Below are 25,255 nucleotides of genomic sequence, written 5' to 3' on the forward strand. Positions count from 1 at the left end.
AAGCCCTTGGTGACTGTTTTATGTCTGGTTCCCGGAAACAGATTCTGCCCACAGGAGGTTTCTGGGCCAGGGGAGCGGGGTGGGGGGAACGGTGGGAGGGTGCTCTTAGGAACCGTACCTGGGAGGGAGTCTGGGGGGCAGTGGGAGACGATGAACTGGGATGTAGTGACCACAGAGGTTTTGGGTAATCCCCTGGGATGCTCTGGGGCTGGGCCCTCAGAGTTGTCCTGAATTAAGACAAGCAGGCTGCCCTTTGTCTCCCCACATTGGATGTAGCTGCCCCCAAGGAGGGACCGTAACCTTGGGAATTGGCAGTAGACGATTCCCGGAAAGGGACTTGCTGTGAGCAGCCGGAAGCCAACACTCATAGCAGCTGGGGAATTAATGCCTCCGCCCTGAAGAAGGGGTCAGGTGGCATACCATAATGTCCACCAGCGACCCAAAGTGACCGTGGGAGTTGATTATCTCAGGAAACATCACGGAGGAGCTGAGGGAGGACTTCCTCCACTGAATCAGCATGTGAGGAAGCATGGGAATCCACGTAAAAGTTGCGGTATGGTTACAAACCCCTCGCTTCATTGGAGAGACCTGGGGGAGCCCACTGGGTTATCTTTTGCAGGGATTGGGGGTCATTTAGTCATTTGGGCCACAAAAACTTATTGAGTACCTACTATGTCCAGGACTCTTGTGGGTGCTGGGGAGTCAGTGGTGAACAGGAATCCCCCTAGAGGGGGTGCAGGACCTGCTCTAGATCCCTCCAAGCCCCTCTCATGCCCTGAAGGTTCTCCATGCACCAGGCCGAGGGTGCCCCTCCCCACCATACTCAGAGGCCCGCACAAGGCAGAGCTGCCCAAAGGTGGGAGGGACAGAACTCCCATGCTATTCTGCTCCAGAACCCTGAGCCCAGCCCTCTCGACCCCTCCCAAGTCAGACCATCCCTTTCCTCCAGCCGGGCTCTGGCTGGCTTGTGTGTGAGCAGATGGGGGGACGGGTGTGGGCCAGCCATTTGGGGTGAGAGCATACACATGATGGGCTCCTCCTACCAGAGGGGCATTTAGGGTCTTCCTGGCCACCCCCTGCCTCCAAGAGCCCCCAAACAAAGCCACTCCTGCAGTTATGCTGCATGCTTAAAGCTTCCAAGGAGGGCTAGTTTTCTTTTTAATCTCGAATTCACCAAGCCTGACTCACCGGCAGCCTTCACACGGTACCCAACTTATGTCCCCCAGGCAGTTACACACAGGTTACTCATCACAGAATCGTGTGCCAGGGCAAAAGACTGAAAACAAACACTTACATATGATTGTACAGCCTTCCTCAGAATACTACACAGCCATAAAAAAGGATCAGGATGCTTTTTTACCTACTGATACGAAGAACTTCTCTCTGAGTTATAAATACGAAGAAGTGAACAAAGCGAGGTACGGAGTACTATGCAGCATATATATTACCATTTACGTAAATGTAAGAAAGAGGGGAGGATATAGGTTCATGATGGCTTGGTGACGCGTAACATTTATTTGGAAAGACTTAGAAGAACCTGATGCCTCTGGCTGCCTGCACGTAAGGGAACTGAGTGGGTGAGAGACAGGAGGAGCCCCTTTTGAACTTGGACCCATGAATGTCATAGCTATTCACGAGTAACTACAACCCACACTGAAAACATAAAATGAACAGTTTTAAAGTTAGCTGGTGAGCCTCGTGGGCTGGAACAGGTGTTCTCATTTCTTTGCTCAGTGAACTCAGCAGAGATGGGGAGCAGCTGGTGACCGCGCTCAGTGGGGCTCTTTCATCCATTCATTCCACCAATACCTACCGGGCCCCTGCTGGGAGCTGGTGACACAGCTATGGTCAAGGATCCCCCTAATCACCTGGGGAGGGGGGGCAGCTTCCTGGACCACACCCCAGGAATTTGCAACTTTAAGAAGCCCCCATCCCCCGATCATTTTTGCAACCACCAGAGTGCTGAGGACCACTGGTCCAGCACTTTGTGCCTTACCTCATCAGTTTCCAAGAAACACACACCTTAGAATCTAGGCCCCAGAGCCTAGAGGTGCTGCCACGTGCCCCCCTCCTGACCACTGCCCCATGCACCCCCTACAGATATTTGCTACTGACAGCTTCCAGCTGAGTTAAGCCTCCAGCGCCAGGGCCAGGTTGACCAGTCCCAGACACCAGCTTCCCAGAGCCCCTCTTGCTCACAGTTGGAGGCCAGAGACGTAGGCAGCCAGCCTCAGCCTCCGAAGGTCTGCAGGCACTAGCTGCTTCATAAATTAGTGATGCACGGGCTCTGACCCCAGCTGCTCCTCGGCACCTCCCTTCTTCCCGGCAAACCTCCGTGGAGAAAATCAGTTACACTTGGGTAGCTGCTTAACGAGGGGGCGGGCTGGAGAGACCCTGAGCCCATAAGAGGGCAGGGTGATGGGGAGCCCCGGGGTCATCTGAGGACACTGTGTGAGGGTTGCTGAGCAGGTCTGGGGGCGGTCAGCTTGCAGAGCCGTGCTATGTCCTTCCAGAGCATTGTCCATCTGTCCTTGGACAGCCCTGCCCATGCCATTTGTGTGCAGGACATGGAAATCTACTTAGACGTCAATGGGTGAGGAGCTGGGGGCGGGGCCGGGCTGGTGCCTCGTTCCCCTCCTGAGGCTGCCCTTGGATTACGCGGGAGTTGGGGGTTACCTCCATCCTCCGTATATTACCCTGTTGTCCTGCCTCATCTCAGGGGGCCTAGTTTGGGTCTTTAAGGGCCTCCCGGTCCTGCTTCTGCCCCTCATGGGCTGTGGGGCCTTAGAAGCAAGAGCCTTGCCCCTTCTTGGTCCCCTTATGTGTGAAATGGGGGTGAGGTTGGCTCCCAAGGCAGCCGTGAGGATTGAGTGAGGGAGGCTCCTGTGAGCTGGCGCCTCGGTAGGGAGGTGACTCACAAGGCCATGTCTTCCCCAGGTCGCGGCACCGACCTCCCAATGTTTTTTCCCTATAGGGATCCCTTGTGGCTGAGACAAGTGGCTCTCCCCTCCGTGGAAGTCAGGAGTTGATAAATAAGATGTATCAATAGCTTGGTAACTTCTAGAGTGTCGGTGGGAGGATGGGGTCTGGGCTGGAGCTTGTCGGAGGGAGGACATGGGGGTCCTTGGAGCAGGGCATGGTAAGAGTAAGGCTGAAGTTGTGTTAGGACCCCAAAACTTCCCTGACCATAAGTTAGGGTGTCTCAGCACCTGAGAGGCTGGGGGGCCATCCCCGTCCACGCCAGCTGCACTCTAGGCCGAGAAGGTGAGGCTCTTGTGACCCAGCTTCTATCTCCTTGCCGGGCTACCTAGGTGTGCTCCGCAGCAGTGCAAGTCCTTCACCGTCGATAGCTCTCCGGGAGTCGTGGTCCAAATCTACGGCACAGACCCAGTAAAGATCGGGGAGGAGGCTGCCATGAACCGGTGGCCCCTGTCACATCCCACGAACGTGCTGGTGGGGATGGCATCCCCCAGCTCTGCCAACGACAAGGGCAAGGTAGGTCTTGGGGGGAAGGTGAGGGGGACTCCCCCAGGAGATGGAGCTAACACAACCCCTGGGGTCTCCCTTCTAACAGCTGACGTTTCCTGAGCTCTGAGTCTATGAGAAATTCAGTGCCAAATGTTTTGCACATCTGACCTTACTCAGTGCTTGCAACAAACCTGTGAGGTGGGCACCCTGTGACCCCATTTTATAGACGAAGAAACTGAGGCACTGAGTGAAGGAAGTGCTCTGCCCAAGCCAGTAATCACCTGAACAGGGATTCAAGCTCAAGCATGTCTGTCTCCTCCATATGTGCTCTGACCAGGACACCAGCTTCCAAATTAGCTGCTTTTGAAGTCTGGCTTAAAAGGTTTCAGCAGCAGAACTCAAATGGGCTTTTTGGCTAAGACTGATCTCCCAGATGTGGAGCCTCTTAATGAACCTTAAGAGCTACGCTGAGTTCAACGCTGAGTACTAGGTATCATGAGTTGAATTTCCAGAGGCTGGCATTACCTCCTTTTACATAACGAGGAAACAGAGCTAGAGAGACCCCTGTAAACCTAAATAGCATAACTACCGTGGGGCAGATCCAGGATCTGAGCCCAAGTCCGTGCCCTTTCCCCTGGGCAGGCTGTCACCCTAACGGAGCCCCTGTGAGGGAGAGGGGCCCTTCCACCTCGTAGAACAGGCTTATCAGAGTCTGAATGGTTAGTGGTGGTTCTGAGTGATTAGAACCACTTGATGCCCAGGCCACACCCCCTGCCAATCAAATCAACCTCTGGGGCTTCACAGCTCCCAGGTGACTCCAATGTGAAGCTGAGGCTGAGAACAGCTGAGGAAGCACATTCAGGACCAGGGGACTCGTGTTGGCAGAACTTTCTGGAGGGTAGTTAGCAGAGGACTAAGCGGGGCTGACTGAGGGCAGTACACACCCCCCTCTACACTCTGTGCGCAGGGCAGGCAACTCCCTAACAGGCAGGTAGTACACTTAGGTAAGACTGAGCATCTCACAGATAAAGGTTGAGGCTGTGATGTGGCCCAGCTGAGCCTAGAGGATCTGAGACATGTTCTCTGCCCAGGGCTCAGCCTCCAGCACCATCAAGAGTGAGATGCTTACTCCTGGCCCCAGCTAATGGCTAGTTCTGTGGTTCGTGATGGCCTGTGGTCAAGGCCAGTGGCTGAAAGGCAGGTCTTTGTCTAAAGACTCCTCTGGAAGCAGAGGTTGGTGTGGGACACAGGAAAGACTATCCTGCCCCAGTGTCCTACTTCCTTTTGGGCAGCTTAACCCATTGGAGGCCCTACATCCTCATGGCCCATCTCATGGGGCAACAGGTGGGGTCCCAGGAGGGGCAGGTAGAATGGGCAGGATGTTAGTGTAACTTAAAGCTTGACCTCTAGAGCTGGACAGCCAAGGTCGTAAATTCTATGCCACCCTTTTTTCTGGCTGAATGATTTAGTCCCTCGATCTCTCTGCCCTTGGGGGTAGAGCCCACCTGGATGGGTTGTTGTGAGGCCTTGGTGTGGAAGGGCCTGGAGTGTCACAGCATGTTATACACGGGGGTTATTACAGTACGATGACTCTGTACTGGCTCACAGCAAGGCACCGGAAGCTCAGAAACTGTAACTCAAGACCAAGGTCAAACGGCCAGACTCAGGTACATGGCTCAGGGTCCTGCTCTGGCCCCCCTGCCCTCTAATGCTCCCATGGGTGCTGGGTGCTGTCTCCACAGGTTTCGGTCTCCTACTACCAGCACAGTGAGGATGTCCCCATGGCCACAGCTGTGCTCTACCTCACGAGCATTGGTGAGTGTCCTCCCAGCCCTGGAGAGGAGGGGTGGGCTTTGCAGAGGCGAGAGGAGCTGAAGGGGGCTCTCCCTGTAACGAGATGCCTCCCGTGGGTCACAGATGGATTCACACGGTACCCGTTCCTGTGTTCCCTCAAAGCTCACTGCTGACCTCATTCTCTGACCAGAACAGAGGCCATCGGGACCCCACGTGTGCACGTCATCCACCTACCTGTGTCAGGGTCCTACATTCCGCTTCCTCTGCTGCAATGGATGACGTGTCTGGTCCCAAGTTAATCCTAACCATACCAGACTCTTTCCCCTCTCATTCAATAACATTCCTTCAGCAGTTCTTACTGATGTAGGAAGCCACTACCCCTCCTGCCCTCCTCTTTAGATTGTTCCAGAACAAACTATATCTATTCCCTTAATAGGAACAAGTTATTATGCCTATTCTCTTAAGGAACCAGCTATAATGTCTGTTCTTAGACCTGATTCTATGTTGTCTTCAAACTCCACTCCCCCACCTCTCTGCATCCTTAGTTTTTCCTCACTTTCCCTTGAACCTGCTCAGACCAGACCCCTACCACCAATGCTGCCCTCATCGAGCCCCTGAACACCCTCTACTGCACTCAGTTCAGTGGTCTATTCTCTTCCTCTTCCTGGACCTGTCCTCAGTGTTCACGACACTGGTGGTCCTTTCTTGAGCCATTTAGGGACCCTGCACTCGGCTTTGCCCCTCTGCAGCTGGCCTTTCCTTCTCAGATCCCTGTGCTGGATCTTTTAGCCACACCCCCTGACCACGCCTGTCAGTGCAGTGCTGCAGGGCTCAGGCAGCCGGTCACGTGGCGCTACACACAGCCCACAGGTGACTCGCAAAACTCTCTAGCCCAGCATCACCCATAAACTTGGGGGTCTACTCACCAACAGAGCTTCCTGAGTGTCTGACCAATGTCTCAAACTTTTTTTTATAATAACAGGTAACATTTGTTGAATACTGAGAGTGATAGGCAGTTTTCCTATATGTTAAACCAGATCAAATTACTCACCATAGGAGAGTGTTTCAGAGAAAGCAATATGCAATTTTCAGATCAACATTTCTCCTTTTTATTTTATTTATCTATTTTTTTGGCCCTACCCTGCTGGCATGTGGGATCTCAGTTCCCTGACCAGGGATCAAACCGGCGCCCCTGCATGGGAAGCGTGGAGTCTGAACCAAACTTAATACACACCAAATTGAACTGATTCCCTCTACCCCCAAGTGCCTCTTTCCTAGTAGTCTTCCGCATCGTGCTAGAATCTCCATCCTTCCAGCTGGTCAGGCCCAAGCGCTTGGTGTCGCCCTTACTTTTCTCTTAGCCCATGTTGATCATGAATCTTGTCGGTGTTGCCTTAAGTCTAGCTCGAATCCAGCCACCAGCCACTACCAAAGCTCTCAGCCTGGTCCGAGGCATGGTCATCTCTGCCTGGGTCACCGACAGGTCCCCAGTGTGGTTCCCTGCTCCATCCTTGATCTTCTACAGGTCCAGTCTCAATTCGGCCCCCAGAAAGGCACCTCTCTAAAAGGCTATCAGATAACATCTCGTCCAATCAAAGCCTCCTACCGCTTGCCCACCCTCAGATTAAAGCTGGCATCACCGTTACCTACACAATCTACCCAAGCTGGCCTCATGCTACCTCTAACCCACGGCCTCTTTCCCTTCCTTTGTTCATCCTGTTCTAGGCACACTGGCCTCTCTGACCCTTGAACTTGCCACCATGCACTTCCTATTCTAATTGCTTTTACCCCAGATACTAATACGGGTCACTTTCTTGCCTGCTGCAGGTCTCTGTTCACACTTAGAAGACTTCTCTGATCTAAAACTGGGACACCCCCTCCATCCCCTTTTTCCCTGCAGCATTTTACCATTGGACATAATATGTATTTTACTTATTTCTTCACCCCTTGCCACTGCTGCATGTGTGCATGAGTACGCACGCATACCTCCTAAGATCAAAGAAGATAGGGCCTGTCCTGTGCGCTGCTGTATCCCTAGGACCTAGAACAGTACCTGGTTGGTGACGGGCATCCTTGAGCATCTGTGCCAGGTGCTGAGTGGACAGCAGTAAACGAGGTCTGTTCCCTTGGCCCTGACATTCCAGTTGAGAAATAGCACACTGAATGTCAAGAGTTATGAACAAAAATACAACCAGGGTAAAGCCACGCAGTGGTCAGCAGGGTGGGGAGGGGTGAAGGGTGGGATGTAAAGACCCAGGAGGAGCCCCTGTGGTGATACTTGGGCAGAAGCCTAGTTCCTTAAGCTCTAAAGGGGCTTGGAATTGCCATGTATTGAGCCCTGGCCGTGTCCTAGAGGGCCAAGAGCTTTCCCAAAGGCTGGGGAGGAGGGCCTTCCAAGTAGGAATCACCTGGGAAGAAACCAAGGGGCACAAATGGCCTCATGACCACAGTGGACTTGTTTTGTGGCCCCCCAGGAGGTTGGGGGAGATACATGAATACCTGGGCCTCTCCAGGCTTGCTCACGAGACACTGTCTGCCTCTGAGGAACTTTCTTCCAAGCCGGCAGCATGCCCCAAATGCTGGAGGACCCTGATACCAGCCTTAGGCAGCCCTGGGGCCTTACCTACAGCTCCAAGGCTGCATCCAGCTGGCCTAGGTGGCTGAGACCTTTCCCTCCTGTTGCAGAGCTCTCCCTGGACGTGGATGTCTACCGCAGTGGGCACTTCGAGACAAATGACAAACAGGCTAAGGTGAGGCTGCCAGGGGCAGGAAGCAGGCCAGGGGCCCAGGAGCCAGATCTGGCCCAGAGACTCAATTTGGCCTTCCTAGTGTCAAATTGCTACAGTACAAATCAGAACTGATGCTCTTTCAAAATATTAGAATGTCTGGTGGCACTAGTCTCCCATCTTAGCCTGGTCGTGTAACCAACTAGGCCGGAGGGTCAGCTGCCCCCTTCAGATGGGGCATGTCTCCTCCAGTTTGCCCCAGACCCCTCCTCCCCTGACACTGAGCAAAGGTAGGAAACTGGTAACCCACATCTAGATCTCCGCCTTCCTCTCAGCCCACTTACCTGATGTTACTGTCCTGTCCCTGTAGGTACTTGAGTGGGCAAACTCTGTTCTAGAGTTTCTAGTTTCTAGACTAGGTCCCCGTCGCCCTGGAGAAAGGCTTGGCTCTGCCCCTGAGGTGGAATAGCATCTGCAAAGCCAAGGACTTAACCTGGCTTCTGCCTGAACCAACGTTCCTGTCTTCTTTACAGAAAAACTGGGTCTGGGGCCCCACGGGCTGGGGTGCCATCCTTCTCGTGAACTGCAGCCCGGCTGACGCGCACCAGCTCGTGGGCAGGAAGAGCAAGGTGTTCTCTACAGAGGGTGAGAACTGGCCGCTGACCAAGGACCATCACCCACTTTCCTCCCTGGGCTCTGCCTCCCCTGGGGCTTCACGGCTCCACCCCTCAGCAAACCCAGAGTCCAGGCGGATGTCCCTGCTCTGGGCCCATCAAGTCTCTTTTCAATGGCTTAATGGCTTGAAGCGTGTAACTGGGCAGAAAGGGGCCCCTTGGCAAGAACACAGGCTCTGATGTCAGATAACAAGTAGTTACTTCCTGGCCATGAACTTGAGTATGTTAACTTCCCTGGTCTTGTTTTGCCATCTGTAAAATGGGGATGATACAACGGACATCCCAGGTGGTTGAGAAGACTAAATGAAGACACACAAGGGGTAGGCGAGACCCTTCCTAAAAACCCTCTTGTAGCCTGGGGCAGGACCCTGGGTGTCCTAGCAAAAGCCCTCTTGGATCTGGTCCTGACCTGTGGTCTGGACGTAGATTCCAGGTCCCAGCAGTAGAATGGGATGTCCTGGTTCACACCAAGGCTGGAGGGGAACGCACGCTGAACTGACCATGCCAGGCCCTGTTCCAGGTGTTTGTGGGGACCATCTACCCCTTACAACTGATGGGGTAGATGCCACCGTCACTCAGAGTGGGCCTGAGCCGTGGCAAGTTGCCTGTAGCCATATGTGCAGCAAGAAGCAGAGATGATGATGCAGGCCTAGGCCAGAGCGGGAGGCACAGGGTCCTCGGTGCTCCAGTATACAAGCCCCTCCACCCCCGACCCTACTGCTCCCTCCACCCCTGGAGCGCTGGCCTCCAGAAGCCCCTGAACCTTTGCCTTGTCTTTTGCTCAGAAACAAAGAGTCTGTCCCAGATGATACTGAGAGTTCAGGGACCCAGCTGCATTTTAAAGAAATGCCGGGTGGTTCTCCACACCTCCAAGGAAGAGTCGGAGAAGGCAAGAGTCTACCGGCCACAAAGTGAGTGTTTCTCAACATGCCAGGGCCAGTTGTGGCCACACCTGCTCCCGGCAGGGTCCCCGTCAGAAGCCAGCTGGGGACCGAGAGCAGCAGGTCAGGGTCTATTACAGCCGGACTTGTGTCCCTGGGATCCTCTGGCTGCCACCTTCACCATGGAGTAAGTCTATACACGTGGGTGAGTCATTGTACCTCCAAGCTACTTTCCCCAGTGGGGGCGATGATCGTGCCTCTCCTACAGGACTTTCGTAGCTGGATGAAGAGAGGTGGGCATTAGATGAAAGGGTGGCTGTAGCCTTGTATAGATTAATGTCTTCTCCCGAGTATTCCTGCCAGGTGAATCCATCTGTTTCTTAACCGAGACTTGGCTGTATTAGGTTTTGAGAATTCAGAGGCTGGGAAGCCAGAGTGGCAGCTATGCTAGCACAAGCCCAGGTACCACACAGCCCAGGTACCGTGCGGCAGGCACGTCCCTATTCTACAGATGAAAGCGTGGAGGGCTGCTGGCTTAGACAGTGGATGTGTCCAACTCCAGCAACATACCCTTCAACAAACAAGTCTTTGGATTTCCCTAAATGCGTTTAGTATTCAGTGCCTCTAAATGGAGATTTAACTCTTTGCTACTTTCTTTAAAAGCCAAGTCTAGCTTCAGCTGGGCAACTGGGGAGCGTGCCGCAGCTCCCTCCTTACCCATGCTCGGGGGCCTCAGCTCCGAGTCGGCTGCTGCATCTCTTCTGCAGACCTAGGTCACAGCTGGATTGGAAGTGACCTGGGACTAGCAGAGAAGGCAGCCCAGGTTGTATGTGGTCCTTTGACATGTGGGCTAGAAATGAGCCTTAGAAACTGTGGCCTGGTTCAGGCCATGAGGGCTGTTCTGGTCCTGTGAAGCCCACTATGTCCAGGCAACTCTGAGGTGGGCTGGGCTGGATGGGCCTCGGAGCCTGCTCAGGAGGCCAGGGATGTGTGTACCTGCCCGAGATGCCATACTTCAAGCTACCTACCTGCCTTTTAAAGTATTCAAAAATTTAGGGCAGGGCAACACAGCACACTGTGTAAACATACCCTCCAGGTGAAGCTGAGTTGAGCTGAAGTTGGAGAGCCATAGTCTAAAAGATAGAGCAAAGGAATTTAAGAAATTTCCAGAGAAATTGAAAGCCAGAGCATAAGGTTCGAGAAAAGGAAAACACTTGCATGAAAGCAGTGATCAGCTATGACCAGTGCTGTTGAGTGACTAAGATGCCCAGATCAGTGGGAAAGTTGGTTTTCAAAGCTGGTCATTAGTGACCTTGGTAAGAACAGTGGGGATAAAAAAGAGTAGGGCGTTCCCTGGAGGTCCAGTGGCTAGGACTCAGCACTTTCACTGCAGTGGCCCAGCTTCAATCCCTGACTAGGGTACTAAGATCCCACAAGTTGTGCAGTGCAGCCAAAAAAAAGAGTAAAATGGACAGGCACAGCAAACGCAGACCATGGAAGGAGTCTGCCATAAAGGGAAGTATGTGGCCGTAATAACTGGGTGGGGCCTGGCATGGGGTGGGGGTGGGGAACAGTATCTGAAGATGGTAGAACACAGCATATCCATGTGCAGATGGGACCCATCCAACAGAGGTGGTGAAATAGACTCAGGAGAAAATTATAGGAATGAATACACAGTACTCAGAGTATGGGAAGAGGGAGAGTTAATGGCCACAAAATAGTGTTTCCAAATACTGCTGAGGCCCCCCTCTGAGGTTTGAGCATATCCTTAAAGATCTTTCAGTGTGGCTTTCTCTGGCTGCTTGAATGTCAGGGTTGAGGTCTTAGTGTGGGAGCTGACGGCGTGTGCAGGGTAGTGGGACAGGTAATGGGTCTTGGAACGTGAGGAGGCTGCAAAGGGGAGTGAGGGTGGAGGGTGGGAATCGGCCGTGTAGAAAGGTTTGGGGCCAGGATGAGACTGTAGATGAGCTGGAAAGACTGAAAAGAAGATGCCAGATCTGTTTTGGAGGTGGTATCCGAGCCATGAGCCTTGACATTGGCGTCTAAGATGATGCAGAACTCGAGTTCATTGAAATAAGGTCGGAGAAGCAGACTGGATGGTCTGGTCTACGGTGTAAATGGTACCCAGCACCCTAGTGGTGGAGACAAGCCAGTGCTAGAACAATCCATGGAGGATGGTAAGGGTGGTAGTCAGGTACAGCGAGGAAGGGGGCAGGTGGCATTATCTGATAGCATGTCTTTCAAAGGGATAGGATTCTTGAGGAATGAAGAGATGGTCTAGAAGTACCATCGAAGATCAAAGGGCACCTGCCCTACTTCTAAGCCCAGTGGTACATAGAAGGTAGAAAAAAGGAGCACAGTTCAAGGGAGTGTTTACTCTGTGCCCTGGGGCTCCTGCTCTAGAAGGATAAGGATATTACTTGCCCTCAAAGCCTAGGGCAGATGGACAGACAGCCAAGTACCAAGCAGGGGCTTGGGGAGTGGAGGTGGTGAGAGCTCAGGTTAAGCCAAGCTGAGCGAAGGCAGAAGGGGCCTTCTAGGTAAAGGTAACTGTGTTGTGGCTGGTCCTTCTGGCCTCCTTTTCTGTATAATGAGGGTGATCGTTACAGCACCTGCCCCAAAGGATGGTGAGGATGCAAATGAGTCCGAGCCCCGACCCCAGTTGCCGGCATGTAGTAAGTCCACAAGAAACATTAACTGTGCTTAAGAGCAAGCGACTAGACATGAGAGAAGGCCCCCAGCAGCTGGAGAGAGACCGGATGGTGGGCAGTCACTATCCAGCCCCGCAGCACGCCAAGCACGCCTGTTGCGAGCCCTGGGCGGGGGCCCTGCAGGGATGCGAGGGGTGGTCATCTGGTCTCGCCCCCTCAAGGTCTGGCTCAGGGGAAGCGAGGAAGGCTCCAGGCAGACTAGAAGCAGGAGGCCACATAGGTACATCCCCAGCGCTGGGGCTGTCCAGCTGGCCTGCCACACGCTAAGGCCAAGCCTGCAGCCAGCACCCCTAGCCCTTGTGACGAGGTTCTTCTGCAGAACCGCCTGGAGCCCGTCTGCGAGGCGAGCCACAGCCCCACTCGGGTGATCACTGTGTTGCAACCCAGAGCAAGCGGCCGGTGAAGCAGGCCATGGCCCCAGCTTGTGTCGGACTTTTTGGGTGAGGCTTCCAAGCCTATCTCTGCACAGTTTCTCATCTTGAAGACTTATGATATTCTCCCCAAAGTTGGCCAAAGCGTAGAACCACCATGAGCCTTCACCGCTTGAAGGCAGGTGTTTTTATCTGAGTCCCAGCTCCCGACAGGTCTTTGAAGAGTGAGTAACTGGCCCTCGTTTGTGAACAAACACCTGGCTGTCCACTAAGCCCTAAACACCAGGAACCTAGGGGCCGAAAAGCCATCTTGGCCCCCGCTCTCCTGGGACTCCCGGCCTGACTTCCGACCTGAGGAACGTGCCATTGGGTGTGGTGATGGGCACCAGGCTCCTTCAGCAGCCGGTCTATCCTCCTCTCCTTCCTAGAAGACAGCTCTAGCACCTTCGAGTTGGTGCTGGGGCCTGACCAGCACACCTACAACTTGGCCCCCGTCGAGGATGACTTGGAGGAAACCTTCTACGTTGAAGCCTTAGAGTTCCCATCTGCCAGCTTCTCGGGCTTGATTTCCTACTCGGCCTCCCTGGTGGAAGAGTCTCCAGACCCGGTACGTCCCCGGGTAGAAAAGCGGCCCTCAGAGCAGGGAATGTGGGGGAAGGGGGACCTGTCACAGCTGGGCAGAAAATGGGAGCACGGTGGGTGGAGCTAGGGTGTCATGTCACCTTCGGGTAAGAGCCCTGTAGAGGACAGGTGAGGGCCCGGAGGTGGGCTGGGCTGAGCACCTGGAGGCCCGGTAGGGGGGAGGGGGAGAAGGTGGACGGGGAACCAGGTCACCAGCAGGACCTCGTCTTACATCGCAGTCGATTCCAGAGACCGTGGTGTACAAAGACACCGTGGTGTTCCGGGTAGCTCCTTGCGTCTTTGTCCCCAGCACCCAGATGCCTCTAGAGGTATACCTGTGCAGGTAAGAAGCCCTCAGGCTGCCTGGGCCGGGTTGTTTCTATAACTGGCATGCTCTCCTGTCTGTCGGCGGGGTGGGTAAAGATGATTAGACTTCTCACCAGGAATGTGAAGTCCTTCCACCTGAGGCAGCCATCCGATGCTTATTTGGATACTTACAAGGCTAGGGCTGGAGCCGTGACCACGGCGGTCCCCCTCTGGTCTTAAAGGGAGACAGACAAACAGCATGGTTTCCGGTAGGATCCAGGGCTATAAAGCCAGGTAAAAGGATGGAGGGGTAAGGACGAGATTGTTATAGGGACAGCAGGGAAGGCTGCAGAACCAGGAGGGAGCAGGCAAGAGGAGGGGGAGGGGCGACAGGGCAAGGTGAGCAGGGCCTCAGCGTATTAGGGCGTAGCCTCCGGGACTGTAACGGACCCCCAGACAGTGGTTTAAAGTCAACTTTCTCCCACCTAGATGCCCCCAGTGGCAGTCAGGGGCCCTGGTTCCTTTCAGGCTGTGGTAATGCTTTCCCCTGGGGCGGCAGCTTCATCTTTATGATGCAGGCTGAGCACAGGCACTTCTAAGGCCCGGCCCCTAGGAAAGGGGAAGAGCCAAAGTCCGGGCAAAGCCACCCATTTGTCGCTGCTGGAGTCTGGAAGGCTCCTGAATTGCTCTGCTCACGGGCCAATGGCCTGAAGAGGCGCAGGCCACACCTAACGGCAGGGAGGCCAGGAACGATCTCTAGCTATGCAGCTGGAGGAGGGGAGAAAAGACTCTGGCAGGTAAAACCCATGGGAAACCATCCAGGGTTCTGCACAACCACTCCGGCCACGTGGAAAACCAGAGGTACAAATAAAAGGAACCAGTTCAGCCACTGTGATCACGTGGGCCAGATGCAGCCATGGCTCGGGCCGGGGCGGTGGGAGCGCAGTGGTTAGATTCAGGATTGCTTGGAAGGTAGGCTCCCCCGCCCCCAAGTTAGCTGGGGGATGGGATGCAAAGCAACAGGAGTGTCCCCTGGGTTTGGGGTATGCAACGAGATGAATGGCGGTGCCCCTGCCTGGGGTGGGGTAAATTGGTGCTTTGGCTCTGGAGACATAAAGCTAGAGACACCCATTAAGTTTCTAAGTGTCTGCAGCTCAAGGGAAAGTCTGGCAGGTGGAGATGGGGGGGCCCTGGCACGTTGCGGGTATTCAGAGCCAAAAGCCTAGCTGAGCTCAGAGGAGGAGGGAATATATTGGAAAGGTGCCTGAGAAGTGAGCTCTAGAGCCATCGAACCCTTGGCTCCAGACAAGAACCTAGCAAAGGAGCCTGAGAAGGAAGGGGAAGTTCAGATAAAAACCAGGAGAGCGGAGACCCAGAGGTTAGGGGAGGGTGATACCTGGTAAGGGGCCAACCGTGGGAAATTCCGAGAGGAGAATAAAGTGCCCATTGGGTTTGGCAAGATGGAGGCCACTGTGTAGAGCGTGATCCTGAGTGGTGGGTTTGAAAGTGCGGTGGGGTCACAATTGCGTCGAAGGAAGAATGGGAGGGGAGTACTCTGCAAAACTCCAGAGAAATGGTCTGAAGGGGATTTGGGAAAGGGAAGGCTGCTTTTTATGGGAAGCAAAGAATAATGCTAATGGATGTGATCCAGCAGAGAAGGGGAAAACTTGGTGGGGAAAAAGCGAACAGGTCACATTGGCCTTAATAGGTAGGACAGCTCACCCACTTTCTAGGAGCAAATTGACTAGAGCAACTGTTAGTGGTAGGATGCTGTCTGGTGCTAAGGACCTGTTGAAGTTGCCAACTTAGAGAACCGTCACTGTGGTTTTTCTCCAACTATTTTTGGTAACGAGCTCTAGGGAAGAAGAAATGTAGAACTGAATCTAACCAGGGTTGTAGTTTTGTCAGGCAGATAAGCCCAAGGGGAAGGATAAGGGTATAATTATTATGATGCATCACAGACTCAAAGTTGGATAAGGAGAAAAGCAAAGACACGGGGGGATGGGAATAAAAGCAATTGAGGTCCAGGCATCACAGTGATATCAAGCTGCTGGCCTAGGGACCAAAGTGAGCAGGGAAGACGGAGGTGATGGAACTGGACAGTTGATCTTGGAGGTGGTGAGACCATTAGGATGGGAGGGTAGAAATAAGACCTTGTCAAGTCAAGGATCTGAAGAGGTCATGGTGGCCTGGCTGTAGCACCTCATGGCAAGGAGTACGTCCATCCCTCCTCCAGACTCAGTGGAGGGAAAGAAGAAAAATAGCTCTTCCACGGGAGGGCTGCTAGGGAGTAGGGTCCACAGAGGAACACCAGGCTTCAGAATGAGAAGGTAAAAGGGAAGAACTCGAGGGATTTTGCTGACAACTGATATCCAGGTATAAGATCTTTCTTGTCTTTTGTATCTGAAGACAGAAGTTCACTCACAGGAGGCATCTACTGAGACTCTGATCTTCTAAGACTCTCCCATAAGGGTGGTATTCAGGCATGGCTTGACCCAGCTTTGCCACAGATGGTGTACAAGACTGAGGCTACAATTCCTCCCCCAGCACACATCTCAGACTGTTTCAGACCTTGTCAGGCTGGCCAGTTCCCTGCAGTCTTGTCTGTGTAGAATCGAAAAATAGGTTCTTTGGAACAGTAGCATGGAATAGCAATTCAAGTTTTGGACCTGGATTAGAATCCAAATTTTTTACACTTCCCAATGGTGACCTTGCTGGCATTCAACTCATGAGGACCTGTTGGTAAAATGGGTGGTCTCAATGTCAGCCCCAAACATCACTGTTTCTCTGCAACAAGGAATGGATGTACACTTTGGACCTGTAAGCCTGGTGCTGTACATGATGGCACTAAGACCACAGGGCTCAAGACCCACCCCTGCCAACCATATGAATATGACAACCTTGTTGGCCATCTCAAGGGGGCACTAGGATTCTTGGCTTCTTGGCTTCTCGGGAGAAAAGTGCAGCCCCCTTGCGGTGAGAAGAGTCAGCCCTCTGGGTAGATCAAGGCAGGAGAGCCTGGGGCATTTCCTCAATCGCTGGGGCAGGGGGTGCAATGTGACTGCAGAGTAGGGACAAGCAGGGTCTTAGGACATGAGAGCGGAGACTAACACTAGCAATTTTTAAAACATTTTTATTGGAGTATAGTTGATCTACAATTTTGTGTTAGTTTTAGGTGTACAGCAAAGTGATTCAGTTATACATATATCCATTCTTTTCTAGATTCGTTTCCCATATAGGTTATTACAGAATGTTGAGTAGAGTTCTCTGTGCTATACAGTAGGTCTTCATTAGTTATCTATTTTATTTATAGTAGCATGTATATGTCAATCCCAATTTATTCCTCCTCCCCTTTCCCCCCTGGTAACCATAAGTTTGTTTTCTACAACTGTTGACTCTACTTCTGTTTTGTAAATAAGCTCATTTGTACCCTTTTTTTTAGATTCCACATATAAGCGATATCACATGATATTTGTCTTTCTGTGTCTGACTTACTTCACTCACTATGACAATCTCTAGGTCCATCCATGTTGCTGCAAATGGCATTATTTCATTCTTTTTATGGCTGAGTTAATATTCCATTGCATATATGTACCACATCTTCTTTATCCATTCCTCTGTTGATGGACACTTAGGTTTCTTCCGTGTCCTGGCTATTGTAAATAGTGCTGCAATGAACATTGGGGTGTATGTATCTTTTTGAATTATGATCATAATTATGACCCATAATCATGGGTCATATGGTAGTTCTATTTTTAGTTTTTTAAGGAGACACTAGCAATTCTTGACCTGACTTTGCCATGAGCTAAACCAAGTGATTCCGGGCAAGGCACGCCCTGAGCTTAGCAGCTGGTGCTCCATGAAGTGGGGGCACAGCAGCTCTGCTTACCTCACGGGCAGGGGCACCATCTCTCCTGACCAGAAGGAGGTTCCCCCTTCCCCTGGGACAGAGAGGTCATGACCAGTCGGGGAGCCTTGGAGGCCTTCCTAGAGCCAGCTTATCTCCCGTGGCAGAGAGCTGCAGGTCCAGGGCTTCGTGAACACAGTGATGGAGCTAAGTGAGAGAAGTAACATCCAGGTGGCATCTGTCTACGAGGACCCCAACCGCCTGGGCAGGTGGCTTCAGGTAACCCCCCACCTGTGGGGGAGGGGTGGGGGAGACACCATGTGCGGCACATACAACAAACTTTACCAGCTTCTGTTCAGCCTTCCTGCAGAGCTAAGACTAACCAGGGGTGGCTTTGTTCTTAGGAGGTCAGTGGTGGCTGAGATGAAATGACTTGCCCAAATCCTAGCCACTAAGGGGTAACGCTTAGAGTCCAACCTCCTCCCATTCCAGAACGTACGCGTTTGAGACCACAGAACACCTAACCCTAAGGCCCAGGTGTCTGAGGGGCTGACGCCTCCAGCTACAGGCTGGCCAGCCCGGGACACTGCCCCAGGGTCCAGCTCAACCCTGGCTGAGCAGGAAGTGTCGAGCCCAGTCTTTTTGAGGTCTGGTCTGTAGTCACAAATGACGAGGACCTGTCTAAGTAGTAGCGCTGAAGGAGAAAGGGGCCGACTTCTGCCCCTGATCTTGCCGTGATAGAACTCTAGGTACCATGTAAGCAAGAAAATGATATGATCTAGTGAGTTACTAGATTAACCTCGGCGCTTTGGGTGGTCAGGAACATCTTCAAACGCGGGAAGCAAGGAGTTGGCCGTGCAAAGATTGGGGTTGGGGGTGGATTAGAAGTAGGAGCCCTTCAGGCACAGAAACAGCCGACTGAAGATAGATCCACCATGTGAGGAACAGAAAAGCTGGTGTGGCCAGATCAGAGTGAACTACCGTCAGAGGTAGGTAAGAGCTAAATTATATATCGGGGACCTTTTACACAAAGGTAAGGAAGAGAAGAAACCAATCCCAAGCAAGATGAGGGGAATTCCCTGGCAGTCCAGTGGTTAAGACTCTGTGCTCTCACCACCAAGGGCCCAGGTTCGATCCCTGATTGGGAAACTAAAAGCCCACGAGCTGCGCTGGTGCAGCAAAAACAAAACCAAGCAAGATGACATTGAATGGTATGAATCAGGGGAGTTGAACGTTCTGACTTAGGTTTTAAAAAGACCCTCTGGCTGAGAAAGAGAGAGCCGGCCTTAGGAAGGGGCAGGAATAGAAGAGATGCTGATTGGAGGGCCTGACAGTCACATGGGGAAGAGGCGGTCTTCCCCAGGTGGCTTCCCTGAATAGTACCAGAGAGGAGTCCACTTGGAACATATTTTGGAAATAAAGCCAACAAGGCTTGTTCATGGATTTGGTGCAGGAGATGAGAGGAGGAAGAATCTTAGGTGACTCATCAGGTTTTAAACCTGATGAACAGAAGGACAGGCCAGGGAAAATCCCCAAGAAGGGGGGGATGCCTGCGCAGGGTTTTGAGGACTGAGCAGGAGGTGGCAGGAAGAAGGGGGTTCTCCCTGTACCTGCTCTCTGGAGGTGGCCCGTGTACAGGGAGCACTTGGGGCTGGAACACTGGACACGGGAAAGCAGCTGATGGAGCGAGAGAAACTCACAACTTGTTTCCCTGTGTCCTCCAGGATGAGATGGCCTTCTGCTATACCCAGGCTCCCCACAAGACTATTTCCTTGGTCCTCGACACCCCTCGGCTCCCCAAGCTCGATGATTTCCCCATGAAATACTCACTGGTGGGGGTTCGGTTTGACTGATCTGAACTTGGTCCAACCTCTCAGGCCCGGTGCCTGCTGGAAGTGATGGGTGCCAGGGGAGAGGGCCCAGGTGGCCTCTGGGGGAAGGGGGTGTGGGAATCTACTGAGTCTGGAATGGGGTAAGACTGAGGCTTGACGCCTGTCCCTCCTAACACCCTGCCCCTTCTGGGTCTCCTTCCAGAGCCCTGGGGTTGGCTACATGACCCAACGCACCCAGGACCATACGGTGGCCAGCATAGATTCCATTGGGAACCTGATGGTGTCCCCACCTGTCAAGGCCCAAGGGAAAGAATACCCTCTAGGCAGGATCCTCATTGGCAGCAGCTTTTACCCCAGGTGAGGCAAGAGGCCAGGTGGTGGCCAGATGCCTTAAAACCAAAGGGAGGGACTCTTGTAGTTCACCTGGACCCACCTGATTCCCAGAGGACTCAGCAGGTCATCTGCTCTGGACCTTAAACCATCAAGTCAGGACCTCTGAGTCTTTGATTCATGTAGGAGACTAGAGGTAGAAAAAGCAGACAAACCACTCATTGAGTGGTGATTCCAGGGTTTAAATTGAAGCATGCTAAATTTGGTTGGCCTATTGACCCAACATGATGTTACTGCCACAAGATGTGTGGCTAGATTTCTTGGTGGCCGCTCATCTAAATCCAGGAAATACTTGTGTCCCAGGGTTCAGTCTTCATCTAGAATCCATTGGCTCAGTCCTGAGTTGAGCCAGAGTAAAGGATTCTTTTTTAAATTTTTATGGAAGTATAGTCGACTTACAATGTCGTGTTAATTTCTGCTGTACAAAGTGACTCAGTTATACTTGTATACATTTTCTTTTTCACAGTCTTTTCCATTATGATTTCTCACAAGATATTGAATATAGTTCCCTGTGCTATACAGTGGTAAGGGATTCTTAATAACCACCCCACCCCGCTATGGACTAGCCAATGGGTAGAGCAGCCAGTTACCCGAAGGTAGCCTGGCACTCACCGAGTAGTTGGCAGCCAAGCTGGGCCATGCCGGCTCACGGGCTGTTCTTTCCATCTTCCCTTTAGCAAGGACTGCCGGAACCTGAGTAAGACCCTCCGGGACTTCCTCTACGCCCAGCAAGTCCAGGCCCCAGTGGAACTCTTCTCCGACTGGCTGATGATCGGCCATGCCTATGAGTTCATGTGCTTCATCCCTGCACAGTACAAGGTGGAGGACAAAAAGGTCTGTGTTGGGGGCTGGAGAGGATGTCTCCCACCCTCTTTCAGAGACTTCTGGAAGTTTCTGGAAGGGAAGCTAGAATCTGACCCTAGTTCTTTGATTCCCAGGACTTCCGGCTGCTCCTGGCCAGCCCCAGCTCCTGCTACAAACTGTTCAAGGAGAAACAGAAGGAGGGCTATGGAGACGCATGTCTGTTTGAAGGGATTAGAAAAGATCAGCTCCTTTCTAATGGTAAGGGGAGCCCCCCTACCCCCCGCAATAGAGGGCGGCTCCTCGGTCCCAGATGTCCTTTCTAGAGAACCATTTCTACTTGGTTCCTCCTGATAGAAAAGGATCCTAGGGAAGCATAAAAGCATGAAATGTACCGTATTAAATCATCTTGTTCTCTTTCAGGGTAATTCTGGTGGTACTAGGACAGGACAGGCAGATCAGCCAGAAATTCTGGGATGGCTGAGAGGCTGCTAGAATATATGCAAAGGGGGAACTTAACACACGGATGGCTCCATGTGGTGGGGGACAAGCCAGATGCTACCAGCGCTGGCGTCTGGATCTCTTCGGGGAAGGTTGGGTTAAGTACGTGGGTGTTGGGACTTGAGGGTCTCCTGGTCACCCTGCAGGAAGACATAAGTGGACAAGCAGAGATTGTGGGGCCTGGTGCCACAGCTGTTCTGTTCTAAACCTTCTGGAAACCTAGAAAGGGAGTTGGGGGGGCGGTGAAGTTCTCAAAGTGTGGCCTGAGGCCCAGCAGCTTCAGTATCACCTGGGAGCTTGTGAGAAATGCAGAATTTCAGATCAAATTTTGAGGTGGGGCCCAGGACCTCATGGTTCTAGGAGGGCTTATGGAAGGCGACCTTGAGCATGAGCCACCTGTCACACACCAAAGACCTTGTGTTATCTCAGCTGATGGCCAAGTGGAGCAACTGAAGAACAAAGTTAAATAACCCGGGCAAGATCCTAAGTGGCAGGTAGCCAGGCTGTACACAGAAGGCATAGAGGTGCCCAGGTGAGTGGGGGCCGATGGCACTTGCTCACCTGGTCCAGGCTGCCTGCCTCAGACCCGATCCCAGGCTCCTCCCCTCCGACCCGGGACCGAGTGGCCGGTTGTGGCGGTGTAAGTCCTCCCTGGGCTTTCATGGACCCTGCTGAGTCCCCACATGTGACGTTTGACCTAGAATGGGTCCCTGGAGGCCAGTCAGGCCACCCACCATTGTCACTGGCCAGAGAATATACCCAGTCAGCTGTGCCCAGGACTGGAGTCTGCACAGCCCTGGACCACGTGGCCCACCCCCTGGCTCACAGGCCTGCCCGCCCTCTCCTCCTTCCTACAGGGAGGGAGGCCAATACCATCAATCAACTTCTGGCTGATGAAAACATGAGGAAGCAGAACGACTATGCGGAGGTAAGGGCCAAGGACTGGGGACCTTCTCCAAAAGGCAGTGGGAGGCAGTGACCACCTTGGCAATGGGTCCCTAACTGAGCAATAACTATGACCAAGCATCACACACGATACCTTACTCTAATCCTCAAAATAACCCTATGAAGTAAACCCACCTTGTCTACGAGGATAGCAAGGCTCAGAAGAAAGCCTCCAGCCTGAGCCGATGAACTGGGGAACCAGGTTTGAGCCCCAAGTCATCTAGTGTTGGACCCGAAGACAGTGCTGTAGCTCAACCTCCCGACAGAGGACCTCCCCAACCCTGACTTCTCTAGGAAGCTGTGGGCACCAGAGAACACACCAGGGCCTTCTCAACACTTCTGGATGAAGCAGCCCTTCAGCTCAGAGTCAGAATCACCCAGCACCTCAGGTCCCTTAAAATGTGAATCACAGGCTGTGAGAAGCAGATTCTCCAGAAATTAAACAACTTCTAGCAGGGAAGCCATGGCCTGGAGAAAGGACGATGACAGGCCCAAGGTCACCCGTCAGCACAAAATCGCTTGGTCCGCTGAGTCCTTATGGCTCCCGGCCAAGGCATGCTCTGTGCCCTGACCTTTGCTGAAACAGGGGAGGCCTCCGGGCACGGCAGGGTGGGCAGCAGCCAGGTGGGGGTCCAAACAGCATCTCTGAGCCCTGGTGACACGCACCCTGGGTGTGAGGTCATGAGCCCTGTCAAGACCTAGGAGATGCTCAGGCCTCGGGTATTAGCTGGTCTGGGCAGGGAAGTGCCCCGGGGGTCCGCTGCTGGTGTCCCTTCCTAAGGATGGGAGCAAGTGCCTGGGTTTGAGGACCTATTCTTGCCCCTGCCCAGGTCCCCCACTCTGGCCAGGACTGAGGGCCAGGGGCCCCATGCTACTGTACAATTAGGACTAGGAGCTGCCCTGGCGCTGATGAGCTGAGGGGTCCCGGCCTCTCGAGACCAGGCCTTTGCTCTGAGCCCCGACTTCAGAGGGCCGGCCCCCCGCCCTGCATGGCTCCGCGCCTGCAGTCAGTGCCGAGGAGATGCAGCTGCTTCGGGCTGGTACCCGGTACCCGACAAACTCGCTGCCCTCCCGGCCCTTTCCTGCCCCACAGAAGTGCATCGACCTGAACCGCAGCATCCTGAAAAGGGAGCTGGGCCTGGAGGAGCAGGACATCATCGACATCCCGCAGCTCTTCTGCCTGGAGCGTATCGCCAACATCCCCTCCAGCGAGCAGACCGAGAAACTCTACGCGAGGCCCTACTTCCCTGACCTGGTGAGGGGCGCAGGGTGCGGGCTGGGTGTCCCCGGGCTGGGGCTGGGGGTAGTCTCTAGCCGACTCTGGCCGGTCTCTTGATGGACACGGTGCTAGACTACGGAGGCGGGACCCAGCAGACAGTGGCGCCTGAGAGGAAGGGAGGTGAAAGCCCTTCTCTCCCCCAGTTAGGGAAGACCCCTCCAGGGAGCAGGTGAGCGGGGGCCCAGGCTGGACGACTTGCTAAACAGGGACCGACTTCAAGGGCCCTCCTCACAGACGGGGACGCTGGGCTCCACCAGAGTTGTGGGGGTAGAGCCATCTGCTGGCCATGAGACCGTGGGCAAGCTCCCTGATGAGGTCTTCCTGTCTGTGTATCCGGGCAGCATCCTATTTAGAACAGGAATTGGGAATTTGGGGGTGTGGGTATACGAGAGACCCCTGCTAGGCTAAGCCTTCCAACCGTGGCCTATATCTGACCTTTCTCTCACCACTGTGACCCATCACGTAGGTGCTTAGAATGAATTGAGATGCTTGGGCTCATCAATTCCTTAAACACTTGTAGGCCTCTTCTCTGAGCCCCAGGGACACAGGCCCTGCATTCAATCGCACATGGTTCTTTTTACAAGACCAGTGAGGCCCTCTGGGCATGCAGTAGGAGGCTTCATAGGCTCTGGGAGTAGGGAGGTATGGGTAATGGTGGGAGAAGCTGCTTTTGAGGAAGAGATGCTAGAATTAAGACGTGAAAAATGGACAGAAGTCCAATGGCAAAGCCAGGGGTAGAGAGCATTCCAGTAGAGGTAGGCAAGATTATGGCAGAAACAAGACTAAAAGGCCAGGACAAGAGAAATGTAGTAGAGGACTGAACCAGGGAAGTTGGCAGGCCTCAGCTGGGCAAGATTTTGGTTTTGCTATTGAGAAATATATCAGGAGTCATTGGAGGGTTAAGGAGAGCGGGGTGGAGTTTGCTCGGATGGATTAGCGATGTCTGTCTGAGCACAGGCTTGGAGAGGGGGTACCCTGTGCTTGTCTTTCCTGGTCTAGCCCAACCACAGAGGCAGCTGGGTTTTCCCTTGCAATGAACCCAGTGGCCTTCCTTCCTTAGAGGAGGGACAGGGGACTTTCTTCCACGGCTCTGACCCCTGTTCATCCTCACTGCTTCTCTGACAGCTGCAGATGATCGTGATGGGCCAGAACCTGGGCATCCCCAAGCCTTTTGGGCCCCAGATCAATGGTACCTGCTGCCTGGAGGAAAAGATCCGCCAGTTGCTAGAACCCCTGGGATTCCAATGCACCTTCATTAATGACTTTGACTGCTACCTGACTGAAATCGGAGACTTCTGCTCCTGTGCCAACATCCGCCGGGTGCCCTTTGCCTTCAAATGGTGGAGGATGGTGCCCTAGACCCAACTTAGCGCTGCCAGCCCTGCCCCAGCATGAATGGCCCACTATCACCACTCAACAGTGTCTGACCCTTGCCCTGCTCAGGGGCCTGGAGTCAGGGTACTACACCCCTTACTCACCCTGTTCACCCCCGTCCCTCAGCATTCAGTGGGGTGGCAATACTGGCGGCTTGAGCCCCTTGGAAAAAGATGGAAAATGGTCACTGAGAAGTTACTGAATGTCCGTTAAAGCTCTAATCGTTCTCACTGCATTTTGGCCGTGGCCTCCTCATTTCGGGGCAGGGGGTAATGGCTAAGGATGGAAAGCGGAGCAGCTGGGACACCTGTGGTCAGGCTGTCCCACTGGGAGGGGCAGGGGACCAGGCTACCATGGAGTTGCTGTCCCTCGTCTTTAAGGTCTCTGTGTGTAGTGGGAAGTGAAGAAGTGAAGTGGTTGGGCTCGGATCATGCAAATTCTTCTCCAGTTCAAGCATCTGATGAGCTGGATGTAGATGCTTGAGCTGAATGTGACAGACTCTAGGCTTGGGGAAGGGAGAGGACTCCCCCTCGGCCTGGTAGGAGCTGCAGGAGGCCAGGCCCGAAGAAGAGTGACCCCCGTGCCTTGTGGACAGCGGGCGTCAGCAGGTATAAGACTCTGGAGGGCAAGCTGCGACAGGCAGGCCTGCATGGACCCTTGTTAAGCCCGAAGTGTCCAGGGGAGAGGAAACAAACACCCACTCTAGGACCCAAAGCTGCCTATTGCCATATCTC

At 53.4% G+C, this 25,255-nt stretch overlaps 1 protein-coding gene across 1 annotated transcript; it reads left to right on the forward strand.

The window, feature by feature from the left end:
- The first annotated feature begins 2,501 nt into the window (after positions 1-2,501).
- Positions 2,502-24,550, forward strand: PADI6 (peptidyl arginine deiminase 6). The gene is made up of 16 exons (XM_007175008.2): positions 2,502-2,593; positions 3,312-3,495; positions 5,211-5,283; positions 7,948-8,012; positions 8,522-8,633; positions 9,448-9,573; positions 13,054-13,232; positions 13,486-13,589; positions 17,567-17,678; positions 19,124-19,231; positions 19,434-19,588; positions 20,299-20,455; positions 20,560-20,683; positions 21,781-21,851; positions 22,962-23,123; positions 24,273-24,550. The coding sequence occupies exons 1-16, from the start codon at positions 2,502-2,504 to the stop codon at positions 24,504-24,506; spliced, it is 2,058 nt and encodes a 685-aa protein (XP_007175070.1). The 3' UTR covers positions 24,507-24,550.
- The last annotated feature ends 705 nt before the right edge of the window (positions 24,551-25,255 follow it).

Source organism: Balaenoptera acutorostrata, chromosome 1 (assembly GCF_949987535.1).
Source record: "Balaenoptera acutorostrata chromosome 1, mBalAcu1.1, whole genome shotgun sequence".
Lineage (NCBI taxonomy): Eukaryota > Metazoa > Chordata > Mammalia > Artiodactyla > Balaenopteridae > Balaenoptera > Balaenoptera acutorostrata.

Coding starts and splice junctions, on each gene's coding strand:
- PADI6 (XM_007175008.2), top strand. CDS start 2,502: ATGTCCTTCCAGAGCATTGTCCATCTGTCCTTGGACAGCCCTGCCCAT. Junction 5,284..7,947: donor GCTCTACCTCACGAGCATTG/GTGAGTGTCCTC, acceptor CTCCTGTTGCAG/AGCTCTCCCTGGACGTGGAT. Junction 9,574..13,053: donor AAGAGTCTACCGGCCACAAA/GTGAGTGTTTCT, acceptor TCTCCTTCCTAG/AAGACAGCTCTAGCACCTTC.